The following is a 13,529-nucleotide window of genomic DNA, read 5'->3' as shown; positions in this document are numbered from 1 at the left end:
TCATGAGGAAGTGGTATCTCTTTAGGATCCACCCCAGCGTCAAGAAATTGGTTAATTGGTAAAGATACATGAATTTGGTGCCCCGCCCAAGAAAGAGAAGATAGGTCTGTTTTCATTCGTGTAGAACTGCTACCTCGTTAACGAACTTACTCAAAGAGTGCTATAGAGCCGAGTCTAAGAAAGCCGCCCTGTTATTATTTTCTTAACCTCAGAAAGTCTCACGCGCGGGGCACCTCACATCGCACTAAATCACTACTATTAGGCCCTTCCTATCATTCCACAATCCGAAGGAAAAAGAGTATCCTATGAAGGAAATCGTATCTGATCTATCACCTTCCTCGTATCGATGCTTGCCACCGCGTCACTAGGTTGTTCATAGCTCTTGCTTAGCTTAATGGATCACCCAACTGTATTCCGGGATGTGTGCATTCCACAATCCCTTAAGGAAGAGGTTCACTACAGCCTTGCTTGTTAATGGGTTTCTGACTTCACAACTGAGTGCTAGACTAGGGATAAGCTGGATACTGACTTCTTTCCAAGAGCTCCATCAGCCCTGCTTAGCCATACATCAGCTCTACCATTACTATACGCATTCTACCTACGCTTTTATGGAAGAAAGAAGAAAGGTTGGATGGTTGATCCACACAAATAAGAGATATGTAGGCCCAACCTTCAATTGCAGAGAATAGCAAGCCCCCTTTGCTGAACAGATGTATAGAGGAAAAGGGTGACCCACATCGCAAGGGCTTTCCGATTGTGTGAATCAGAGCCCAAGAGAAGATCAATTCATTAGGAGACAGGTATCGATGCTTGCCAGCAGGAGAAAGATCACTAGGTTCAGTCTCTGACCTGATCAATAGGGTTCCCTAGGTACATTCCGTTTTCTGGAAATCCAGCAGGGATAGTAGCTGCCTTTTCCAGGGAAAAAAACAAGTTAGGCTATCCGAGATTTGCTACAGGGAAGAGAGATACCAAGCCAGGCAACTTCCCCTACTAACTACTGAACACAAAAGCCAAGGTGACCCAGAACAATTATTTCACTTATTTCTAGTTTAAGAAGGACCTTGTGCGCGGTTCACGACTCCCGGTGCTTAGAGATGCGGTTCACTACAGCAGTGGTAAGAAAAGCAAGAAAACATGTATCAAGAGATGGAAGTGAAAGAAGAACTGTTGATCGACCGGTGGTTTGGGTCTTGCCTTTTAGGATGCGGATTCCTATGGAATTGACTTTGCCTTTGCCGAGGAGCTGAAACCGAGCCCTTTGATTTGATCCAGTGAGTGACGTTACGAGCAGACGCCTCGACAAGTTGAATCCGGTACCGAAAAAAGGATGACATTATTGAATATATTCTTCTTTCCTGTGCTTTTCCTTTCCCGTTTTCCGTACCTTTCGTAGTAGTTACTCGCCACTAGAAACAGGATTCATGAATTCAAACTAAAAGCAAAGGTATCGCTAATTCCATTTCAGTGGAAATATAGGGATGAAAGTTTCTCTCCTACTGATTTCGATTGCACATGTAATGAAAATATATGCACATGAATGTTCAAAAGCAAGGCTATCCCCTTTGCCGTTACCGAGGATCTATCTTTGTCCCTTGATTCGAAACCGAGGAAAGCGTGCGCTCGACCTCCTGGAAGGAATGCAATTATTCGGTTCGTAGTCCTCGTATGAATTCGCCATCATTCCGAATCATGGGAGCCCTTGAGTTCGGAGATACCGTTGTAGGAAAACAAACAAGTGAAAGAAGCCCTCGTTCCCACTCTTCTCCCCCCCACCTACCCGGTAGGTAAGTAGGGGCCTCGGTTTCTCTATTTGCTATGAGAAACCTACACAAGTAAATTTCTATTTCGTGCGCGATCCCAATCGTGGACTTTCACAATTAAGTCGATATGGGGTTTATTCTTCATGTTATTTAAAAAATAAAGGCGTCGCCTTGAAATGCCCTCGAGGACCTTGTTTTTTTTACCCGTTTTTCCTCGCTCGCATTTTCCAGGTAAAGATCCCTGTAAATTTCTTCCAATTTGGTTTCGGGCAGCTTACGATTTCGACAGGATCTCAGAACATTCTTTATTTGCTTTTTCAACAACGAAATGGAGGGTACTTCTGGGTTGGGCGGGGTGCGGCTTGCAGATGGCTCCGACCGAAACCCATCTTTTCCATCGGCGTCTTGACGTCCCACTTTGTTTTTTCGTGGATCATCATCTCCTGGCGTAGCGGAAGCACTCGACGAGGCCTCTACAACATAAGAGATTCTTCCCCGTTTCTGCCCGGACGATTCCATCAAATAAATAAAAATAAAAGTGAAGAGGAAAACGCATAACCAGAAGAAAAAGATATCATGATGTAAAATGATCATGGGGACACATTGTTTTTAGGACCGACAATTTCCTGCACTGTTTAAACCAAGAAAAAGATACATACTAGTTTTCATAGGTAGGCCTCTCTCTCCTACAGAATAGGTTTTTCCAAAAACTACCCATGGGATTTCTTTGTCTTTTCCTTATCTTTTGTCCGGTGAAGAATCTCCTGCTGCAGAGATAAGATGAATGGCTTCGAGATACCATCACTCGTCATTGCCAAGGAAATGAATTGCAAATTGGCTACTTATAGTCTACACTTCCCCTGATTCTCCATGATGACCTGCATTCATTGATTGAGAGAATAAGCTGAAGATAGATCCATTGCGATATTGGTTTGGAAGAGAAGCCGTGGAGACAACTCATTGTTCCTATGTCCGGAATTGTTAAAGAATGAAGGTACCCCGTTGACTATGTCGGGTAACGCCGACTTAGGTTATCCCTAAAAACACTATCAACCACATCATAACTGTTTGCTTCCGCTTTCCTCGCAGAGTTGGTTCTAGCTTTCACTGAAGGATCTTGATCGACGCTCGCCATCAAAAGATATGGGTCTAGGTGCTGCCCTAGCATGAAAGAATGGGAGAGTGAGCCATTCATACTGAAAAAGAGTGATTCGTTTTTGAAGTATATCAAATTCAGAGGAAAAAGCTGGAAGAAGACGACGGGATTGTTGATAGATCCCCTCTACATCCTAACCAAGAGGACCAAGTGCAAACCTCTGTCTCTTTTTCTCGCCGGGTGGAAAGGTTATTCTTTGCCAGTAGTGCCCTCTGTAGGAAGAATCGTAAATGCTGGAGGACGCGTTCAACATGAATTGTCACTGTGGAATGAAATCACCTCTCGAATCGAGCAAGAAATGACTATTTATTTGATAATAGCGACTTATCACAAAAACAACCAAGGGTCCATCGACCCGATTGAAACTGTCTTCACTGCGTTGAATCGAAGGGAACTACTATAGAGAGTGGAATAAGCTACAAGGCATAACACTATGAGATTTTCTTTAGATAACCTTAATCACACCAGCTTTTCCTCATGGGAGAGTAAAGGAAATAGGAATGTATGAAATCTATCCCAATAAGAAATGCGGAAGGTTGTCAACTAGAAACCTGTTATCACTCTCTTCTTCCGATCGTCCCATCAGTTTCTTGTAAGCCTGCTTCCTCCGATGATCGGTTGCGGCTAACTTCTCTCTCTTCATCTCTCTGAGTTCGCTTCGTGGTAGTAGTTACCCCTGTCAGAACCTTTGTCTACTCTTTCATATAAATACGCTGATCTGCCAGCCAGCCAAAAGTAGAGAACCACATTGTATGATCTGGGGCAACTCTCTGTTATAGCAGCGATTTCTTATTCATTCAGGGCGCCCGTTCATGTGTTTTTAAAGAAAGGATACCTTGTGATTCCAGATTTCAATAGAGATTCGATTCCTATCATCTAAGGGAAGACAGAAACAAATGAACAGACACATTATCCGGGGGTGTCACCGTTTGCATCGTATCAGTATCATAAGAAAAGATTGATTGTTGTGAGTGATTTTACTACCCTTCCAGACTTAGCAGGTAATGAAGCTGCTGACGAGGGAGGAAATGTCCGTTGAAAATAAAGCGAACCAGTGGGGCTTAAAAGTCACTCTTTGAATAGTTTTTGAGACCGTTAAGTTGTCAATCTTTCCAATGATGAGGCTCCAAAGTTTATTACATTTCCTGGTCTGCCGAGGATAGCACTAGATTGATTGCTTACCAACTTTCATTCAGATACCAACCCATCTTTTTATCAAAAACATGGAAACTATCTAATCGAAGATAGAATTCACGCCTGTGAAAAGTAAGCAATTTCATCATTTTCCTTCGCAACATAGCTCACTCAATTGTAGAGATACCGAACAGTTTGAGTGATCGATCGACCTTGTCGCACGATGAGCCCATTCTCTCTCTTCCATCCCGCCTTCTGAACTGAACCCTGGAGAAAGACTTCTTGAACAGAGCAGCAATTCTAGAAACTTCCATTTTCCATTGATCTGGGCGTTGCTATTAAAAGTGGGTCTACCCGCCCCGGCGTGACTCACACTTGACCAACCACTTCTATCTAAGAAAATACTTAGGTAGGGTCAATCTCCCTTCGGGGTTTACGCGTCCTAGTCCAAACCATTGGATCGATCAGAAGAAGAAAGGCAAAGGAATTGAAAGGTAGAGTGAGAAGCATCGCCGAACAGAGTGATTGAGGGAGTCTTCCCCAGCCCAATGGTCTTCTTTTTGTTTTTCACTCTCCTATTTTGATTTTGGAAGAGTTCTACTACTGTTTCAGTAGTTCTAAGACCCTTCCTTCCCTTTTCAAGTGCTTGCTATCCCTCTCGCTCTACCCGTCCAGAGGGAGCCCTAGGTTCAGCATAATAGCCTTGTTTTGAAGCGCTCGCTTCATATGGACGTACGTCGAACAAAGGAATCTTATCGGCATACCCACATGCTGGGCGTGGTTCACTTGACCGACCAACCGACCCAATAGTAGGAGTAGGCGGCTGGCTTCTTATGTGAAGAGAACGGATGGAGAAACAGATGCGCGAAAGAACTAGTCCCTTGGAAAGCTTCGTTTTCCTAACCCAACCTAAGCATAATGAGCTGGTTATTTGAGTATCGAAGCTGTCGAGTGTTCCATTCTTTCGTATGTAGACCCCAGCGAAGAAGGAGAATCAGAAATGGAACTAGTCGAACACGCATAAGATACCAGTTTTAGGCATAACCCCGGGTTAAATAAAGTAGTAAAGGAGCCCAATCTAGCTAAAGAGGGGCTTCTCCGCCACCATAACCAACTAGCTACGTAGATGAATTATCCTTGCGTTCAGCTATCAAACCCATCCACTAGAGCTTGAACCCATGCTTGCTCAAACCATCTGTTTTCTCTTCTAACGAGCATGGCTTCCCTGTCACCTACACTAGAGACGTCTCAACAGTTTAGTTTATTCATAAGCCTAGTACACAAGGAGGATTTTAGCACGCACTAGCTGTACTGTAGTATGATCTGGTATCAGCTGCTGTCTCTCCTTCCTATTATAGTTTACTATAGGTCGCCTCAAACTCAAACAAAAATGGGTGCACAGTTCTACTGCGTCTTATCAAATAGTGCTTTTGAGTCAAAGTGCAATCACCATTTCATGTACGCCATCTTTGTCAATATCTGCAATTACCTGTAGAAAGAATGTGAAAAACAACACAAGGTCATTTACAGAACGAACAGCAAAATATAAGCAAAAGGATACAAAAGGTTCACTTACTGGGGTGGACAAGATGTGAGCATAGATGCTCACGTAATCTTCCGCTTTCTCATGTTCTTGTTCTGTCCAGCCCTCATCTCCCCACATGGATTCATCAACATAGTCATCATAATCATAATTGTACTCATCAGGCTGTTCTTCTGCATCCCGAAACAAATCAAATGATGTATCGGCGTCATCCGCTAGAGGCTCGCTATTTTCAACAGTGGCTGCTCCTAAATGAGCTGGTCATGCTCAGGCGGCAGCTCGTTAAGATCAAAGTCGTGGTTGTTCATCATGGAGACCTTGACCCCTGCAAGTGCTGTTTTCCCCGCTTCTAGGCTCCCACCAGAGAGAGATCCAATTTCCGTTTTTCTAGAGCAAGCTGGAAGCGTAGACCCATACCTTGTACTCTCATTCTTTCGTTTTAGCTAGCCATAACGGTATGTGCTTTGAAAGGTAGTTCTTTTTACTAGAAAGTACTTATAGAGGGCACTCAGGCGCAGCCTCGAGCTAGGCAAGATTCTCTATTGTTGCTTCTTATTAGCCAGATCCCGCACCAGGTTTTCCAGGCGGAACAGTTCCGGGATCTTATGAATCTGCGACCAGACGTGAATCTGGTTCAGAACCATAGATCGCGGGTTAGCCATCCCATCGTAAGGCTTCTTTACACGCCATGGTTGCGGAACAGCCACGGCCCTTCTTCCATGAGCTTCTGCCAGTCGCCAAGGCAGAAAACTGGAACAACAAACAGGTTGTCCTCCACCGCTCGGAACGTCACACCTTGTGCCATGTTCCAAGCGAACTGCATCGTTGAGAAAAAGGATTGGCTACTGAAGGGATGCGGCGTGGCCACTTTCGCAAGGGCCATCCACCGACCCTTCTACTATCGGTTTTGAGTATTGGCTACTACTATACTAGCTACTCACCTATCGGTCTAATGAGCATACTTGGAGAAAGGAGAACTTCCCGCCTATAATGTTGGGTTGGCAACCTACCCATTCGTTGAAGTACTTCCTTCATACGGCCCAAAGAAAGGCGGCTAAGCCGTCTTAGTTCGTGAACTATGACCCAGGTGCATAAACAGGTGCATGAAAAGGAAATCAAGTTTGGGAAATGGTACCTGGCTAGTATTTATGCCGAAATCTAGTGACATTATTGACTATTACTATAGTCAAGAAGTAAAGAGTAAAGGATTTTGGCCGTTGGCAACGCTTACCTAACTTCTCACTTAAATGTTTACTCGCGTTACTGGTATTCAATAAAATAAGGAAACCATGGTACCTACCTCCCTCCCTTACTTGGTAATCTAAGAATCCTTCAGGGGGAGCAAGAGATCTTCCATACCAACATTTTGTTCGCCACCCCTGCTTCCTCCTCCACTTGAGCTTGTGCAGCAAATCTACTTTATGCTTAGGCCAGGTCCTGCAAGTAAAGAGAAGTAAATATTGGAAACATGGGTATCTAGTTTATTTTATTCAACGGCTGAGTAATTGAAATTCCTTGCTTCTTCAAGCAGGAGATCCCGAGTACCGGGGGTCGTTAGACTCCCATTCTATTACCTTTGTGCCAAGAGCACGTTAAGCTGCCTGGGCTGTTCCGCTACCGGCATGTGAAGAAGCTCCGCCTAACGGCTAAACCAATGAATTTCTCTCCTTAAAGGAATCTACTTCCCTGACTGTCAACTACTCGCTTCTTCACCGGTATCACACCTGCGCCAGACTGAACAGCAGAGTTAGAACCCAACCAAATACGATTCTTGTATTATCTTACCAAAATTCGGATCCATTTGGCTCCAAAGGAGCATGCGCGGGAGTTCTAATAGGACTTTGAGTCTAGAAAAATCCTTCGGGCTGCTGAGAACAGAGAGAAGTAGTTGCAGAGAGGTTTGATAGGGTTAGGCAGATGCCCCACTATTTGTAAACAAGAAGAAATCCAGATTAGTTTGATGGAGCTGTGGCTTAGCACAAGCATGGTGTCAACGTGGTTCCTCTCGACTAAACACTTAAACAATTGGATCCAGTAGGGTTCAATAGAGGTATGGTATCGGCAACCTTTTAGGGAGCGAGATTCTTTGGAATAAGATAGCTGCCCAGAGCTTCCAGGAAATGTTCGGAACAGAGAACTTTCTCTAATCCAACGTCGTATTCTCCGAAGATTGAGGAACAAGAGGAGATCCATTAAAATAAATCTTTCTCGGAGAGAAAATCTAAACGGTAACATCAAATCACAAACTACATGAAAGTTGTCTCTTTATTATGGGGATTTACCCATAAGGGAGATGCATAGAGGAAGAGAACGAACTTCATATATCCCTTTTTTACTCAATCAAGAAACAAGATCGGACGTGATTCCGGTTCGTCTCCATTTTAGTGACACTCTTCCTCAAGCAAGGCAGCCGATAAGTCATCGAAGGGTTTGTTTGAATAATGGACTGGTAACCATTACTCATTTGAAAGTTTCCCACGGTGATCTAATATATTTTAAAGAAAATGACACGAGAACCCGCGGTTTTGAAATAAGGAGATCTTTCTATATCGACATATCAGTTGGAAAAATCATAGGCAAATTCCTATAATTTTTGGAAAAAGAAGAGGCAAATTCCTACCGGCCAGAATCTGGAGAAGAACAAAAAAAGAATGGTTCCGCTTACTCACAACTCAGAGGGGATGCCGCTTACTACTCAAATCCAAGGAATTGCAAAAGTTGCGTTCTTATATGCAAGAAGAAGACTTTGAAAGAACAAAGAAGTTTGGATCCGCAAAAGTATGCTTAGGCAGTTCCTTCGCTGAGCACAACAGAATGAAGAGGAATTTGTTTCATTTCAAATACTTCTTCTTATTGAAAAGAGGGAAGGAGAAAAACCGAAATCTTCCTACTCGAACAATAAGTCCTTTTGTAGAAAAGTCTTCTTTATATAGTAATTCGACCTATTGCTCCGGATCCCTGTTCACTAGGAAGATAAGAATCAAAAGGATTGAACTACCTACTCATTATTCGGAGGTGAATCATAGAACACTAAAAGCTGTGGTATCTTATGGACCTAACATAGGTCACATCCCTCACGACATAAGATTGAAAGATCCAAACCTTCCTCTTCGGAGCGGAAACGGACGCGGCCAAAACATATAAAAAAAGATCGTCCTAGTCGCTCATAGGGACATATCTATCCGGATAGAGGATAGTCTAGATCAATTTTGAGAAAAATCTCTCTATATATAGATAGGTATCTCTGTGGATAGAGATAAAGATAGGGATCCCTATAAATCGAAATATATGGAAAAAGTGCACTTTGTGACTACTACTACTACTACTACTATTTCTTAGACTTTTTCAAGGAAACACCATTTTTTCGATTTTGACTGAATTGGTCGGAGCGTAGACGAGCAAGCAGAGCCCAGGAAAGAGGTCAGATCGTCATAGAGCAGTCGACTATAAGTATAAGACTGCTGGCCTGAGAGAAGGCAGTCTCTCTCGGGAAACATGGCCCAATTTCTCTTCTTTCTTTCCACACGGGCAAAATTGGGAATAAAACAGACCATGAACATGAGTTTAAAATGTAAAAAAGGGAAGAGTGCATTCTCCACTTTCTTATCTCGAAAATGCGTAATATAGTGATGTCACGTGTCTGTTTCTCTGAAAAGGTGGGTCGGCCCTTAGGGCAAACAGTAGTGCCAGGTTCCATTGTGGAACGGTCGTTTGCCGGTGACCTTTGTCCACTGTAGTACGAGTGAATGGCGCATCGCATCCAATCTCTCATGTCAATGAGTCAGTTAGAAAACAGCTCCAAATGAGGTGTAGCGCAGTCTGGTCAGTGCATCTGTTTTGGGTACAAAGGGCCATAGGTTCGAATCCTGTCACCTTGATGTGGTATTCACACAATGGGGCCGAAGTGCAAAGCCCCGTAGCCTATCCGCGGTCGGGAAGGCAGGCGAAAAGCGCGCACAAAAGAAAAAGAAAGCTAAAAAGCTTATTTTGCAATCCATTATCTTTGGTATTCTTCTATATTTAGATCATATTATATAGCTATTTCACAGGTTTTATTTACATACCTCAGTCATGTTATTTGTCTAGCCATCAATCAGAATAGCCTCTCCACCGGTTCCGAAGATTCTTTCGGCATCGATGTGCTTTTGGAATCTTCCTATGAAACAAATAACATTCTAGAACAGTTTAGGACAGAACAGGCCTCAGTAGAAAGCGAGCTTTTTTTGCCTATAGCCACCTCGAAGCCCAATTAGTGCACGGGCTGCCCCCTCAACTCAACCCTGACGAGTACGCAACTTGGTCAGGGAGCATTTAGACGGTGCAGTTAGTATTGACCACTACCGCCAAGTCCATAATTCACAAATTCATGAAGTCCACATAATGGAGCTCAAAAGCCGATTACCAAATCTACTTTTTTAGCATCTTGAAACCGCACATAAGAAATATTATGAATGAATCACCTTACAATAACATACGAGAGACAACTTTCTATTTTGTCGAACAACAAGTCGAACCCAATGAACAATTCCATTCAAAGGAATGTTCTAGAGTTTTTTCCACTGTATTCGCGATATTTAACAAAATGGAATAAATTCTTCACAATTTCTAGAGTTCCGGGATTACTTCACTGATATCGATTTTCGCCTAAGCACGGCCTCTAGGTTAGTTCAAAGTGTAATACAACGAACTATCGATACACCGAAAACGAGTCAAGATGGATACATAAAATGGAGACATCGTGGATTACCCAAATTGGGACAACGATAGGACATTTCACTTTCTTTCGCAATATTTCTGATCATGACTCAACCACTAGGAAAGGGGATTGCTTACTCTCAGCCACCTTTTCGCTTATGCTTAGTCAAGTGAGGATTCCATTCGAAGTAACGTAACATGAGCACCATCTTCAAAACTTCTCGGGATCCGGAGTTTTTCGATAAAAGGTCCCATCCTTCAATATCATGATTGGGTCAACCAGGCCAGATCATAAGTGAAATAGTTTGATCGGGTCGACCAGGTCAGGCCCGATCATGAGTGAATAGAAAATCGAAAACGTACATAGCTGTTCCAGCGGAAATACTTTGTTTAATTCTACCACTTCTACTAGGAGTAGCCTTTTTAGTGCTAGCTGAACGTAAAGTAATGGCTTTTGTGCAACGTCGAAAGGGTCCTGATGTAGTGGGATCGTTCGGATTGTTACAACCTCTAGCAGATGGTTTGAAATTGATTCTAAAAGAACCTATTTCACCAAGTAGTGCTAATTTCTCCCTTTTTAGAATGGCTCCAGTGGCTACATTTATGTTAAGTCTGGTCGCTTGGGCCGTTGTACCTTTTGATTATGGTATGGTATTGTCAGATCCGAACATAGGGCTACTTTATTTGTTTGCCATATCTTCGCTAGGTGTTTATGGAATAATTATAGCAGGTTGGTCTAGTAAGACGGGGGGCGGCCGTTCGGTCGCCTATGATATACGGACCAATTGGTCAAAAATGGGTTTGTGCCGCAGGTGTTGAACGATCTACTCTACACAGGTGTGGGCTTACAGGGCTAGGGCTCATAAACCCTTTCTTTCATTCATCAAGGGGTCGGTCACTTTTCCGGGCCGGGATCGAGAAGTGGAAGTCATAAAAAAGAGATGTTTCTCTTCGCACCTCATATCAAGAGGAAAGGTAGCTTGTCAAGCTGGTCTCACTATTGGAAATTCTAGCTTTCTTTTTTTTTTCACCGGCTCTTCTTCTTTGTCAACGCTACTAAGGACCTGACGGTTCGCCTACTTGATGGATGAAAGAACATGAGAAAGGGTTCTAAAATAAAAGGCTAGAAAGTCTACTACAGTACAGTCAAAGTCAGCGGCTGAGTTTGCCTAGCCTCGCCTACTCATTTTTGTAGGCGAGCGAGTTAGCGAAGAGGCTTAGGGATAAGAGAGTGTCGGTGCGTACGTAGCCTTCATTCTACTACGCTACACAAAGTCACTTAGCTCGACGTTAATTAAGAGAGTAAAGGAGGAATACCCTACATAGAAGAACCACAGTTCGCTTACAAAGGTATAACCTTTAGCTCCCCGGGGCTAAGCTGCTTCGCACCACTGATAGTTAATTAAGATTCCATTTCAAAGGCGCTACTTTGTTTCGCAAGCCTTTGTCATTGTCAGTCAACTAAGGCTGGCCCTCGGCCCCCTGCGAATCCGTAAATCAGAGAGCATGCCGCAAAAAAAGGATGGTCCCCTATGCATTTCATTCTTTCCGGAACGCAAAGAATTAGAGTACCTGACCCCCCATCATGGTGAACCTCTCCTTGTGATTGGGATGAGGTAGATGCCTCCCAGCTGGGGGGTGGATCGAATCGGAGTTTCCTTAGGTAGCCACCGACCTACAGTTCTCCTTAAACTTTTGTGCTTGGTGGAAAAGAAGCGAACAAAGGTACGCTCGCTTGCTGTCTTGTTCTCTGCCGCGGACTGGGATCGCTCGCCAGCTAGGCCCTCTAGAAAAAAGTTGGAGCAATATTACCCATCTTCGGGGACAAGGGGCAGAACGACCTCTCGATCTACTTACTGCAGCCCAGGACGGGCATCGTCGTCTAGGCGTGACTTCTTGTTTTGATCTCCCCTATGCCTAGGATGTTGTCTGGGCCAAGAGCCATAGTTAGTTGTTGTTTCCATTTGGTTCTTTCTCGTTGTTGATACCGGCAAGACCCAGCCAGATGATGATGTCTGCTGGTTGGTAGTGAGAGGACTCTTAGTACCCGCAAAAAAAGGGCGCTGGTGAAAAAAAATCAATTGATTTAGTTTCTTGCTCTCCCTTAGCAGCGGGAAAGGAGTCTATCTATCTGCCTAGCTTTGGTAGATTTCCCCCAACGCAATTCAAAAATGGAAATTCCACGAATCCCTGAGGTGGATAAGTCCGACGACTCAGCAGCAGTGCGGAATTGAGTTTCTGGTCCGGTGGATCTGATCTATAGTTAGGGGGCAATACATACCAAAAGGTTCGAAGAAGGAAGGCGCAGTATATAACCAACCCACCCATAGCCGGTCTAACTGCTGAGAGAGAAAAGTGCTTTTCTTTCCCTAAGAGTCCTCGAGTACACACAGCTATTGCGGATCCTTTGCGAGATCAGGATTTTGGATTCATAATTTAGAATCAATCCATGTTAGGTCAACATCGAGACAGAGCATCTCAGTTGGCTCTGTCAAGGAAGTGAAACAGGCATTCCTAGGTTGAGGTTACCATTGGATTGACCCTCAGTCAGGCCTCCGATTCCAAGGAGTTGATTCAGCAAGTTCCCCGCGCTACCCCGCGGGAAGTCTAATCGGATCAATCGGTGGTTCCGTAATGAGTAGTCGAATACACATTGAGGGGGCCTTGCCTCCTCCTTCCCGCCCACACCTTCATTCTTTTCCTCCTCTGATCTTAGAAAGCATACTAAACTTCACTCCAATCTTTCTCCATTAGCAACAAGAGCAGCTCTATCTATCGGCCCTTGATGAGTAAGCTTAGCTATACCGCTTAGGTTGCAAAGCAGCAAGCTCCCTTCTAATGCGTTATTGCTTGGAGCCTTCTCGCTTAGTAAGCCGCCTTCGGCCCTTCCTCCTTCTTACTCTGTTTGGTATTCGCTCGCGGGTTTGTTTCCAGGTTCTTTCGTTCTTGGTTGGCTCTCTCTATTGTTGTTTGTAGATCGTGCGTCCTGCGCATTGATCCGGCAGCGAGACCCGCCCTGGTTGTAAAGTGAAGCGAGCCGTCCTTCCTTTCATTCGTTGCTTTGTCTTCGGTTTGTTTTTAAACTCGACCTTCTATCGGGACTGTGGTGACGAACCTTACTCCCCTCGGTCAAGTGGTTGACCCGTCTGTCCAATAAGTTTACTAAGTGAATGGGAATCCTATAGTTTGACCAGCCTGGGAAGAGTAGTCAGAGGCAATTCGCTAATATGGAGCTGTT

General features: G+C 44.0%; 1 protein-coding gene and 1 pseudogene across 1 annotated transcript; one reads left to right on the top strand and one right to left on the bottom strand.

The window, feature by feature from the left end:
* Nucleotides 1-10,473: 10,473 nt before the first annotated feature.
* Nucleotides 10,474-11,209, top strand: LOC123182020 (NADH-ubiquinone oxidoreductase chain 1-like). Its single transcript, XM_044594453.1, has one exon. It carries the CDS (start codon nt 10,739-10,741, stop codon nt 11,108-11,110), a length of 372 nt encoding a protein of 123 aa, XP_044450388.1. The 5' UTR covers nt 10,474-10,738; the 3' UTR covers nt 11,111-11,209.
* A 665-nt stretch (nt 11,210-11,874) lies between these two features.
* On the bottom strand, nt 11,875-12,644 carry LOC123182019 (uncharacterized; annotated as a pseudogene).
* Nucleotides 12,645-13,529: the final 885 nt, after the last annotated feature.

This window comes from Triticum aestivum, chromosome 1D, assembly GCF_018294505.1.
Source record: "Triticum aestivum cultivar Chinese Spring chromosome 1D, IWGSC CS RefSeq v2.1, whole genome shotgun sequence".
Lineage (NCBI taxonomy): Eukaryota > Viridiplantae > Streptophyta > Magnoliopsida > Poales > Poaceae > Triticum > Triticum aestivum.
Note: the sequence above shows the minus strand (reverse complement) of the source record. Positions and strands in the feature narration are given on the sequence as shown.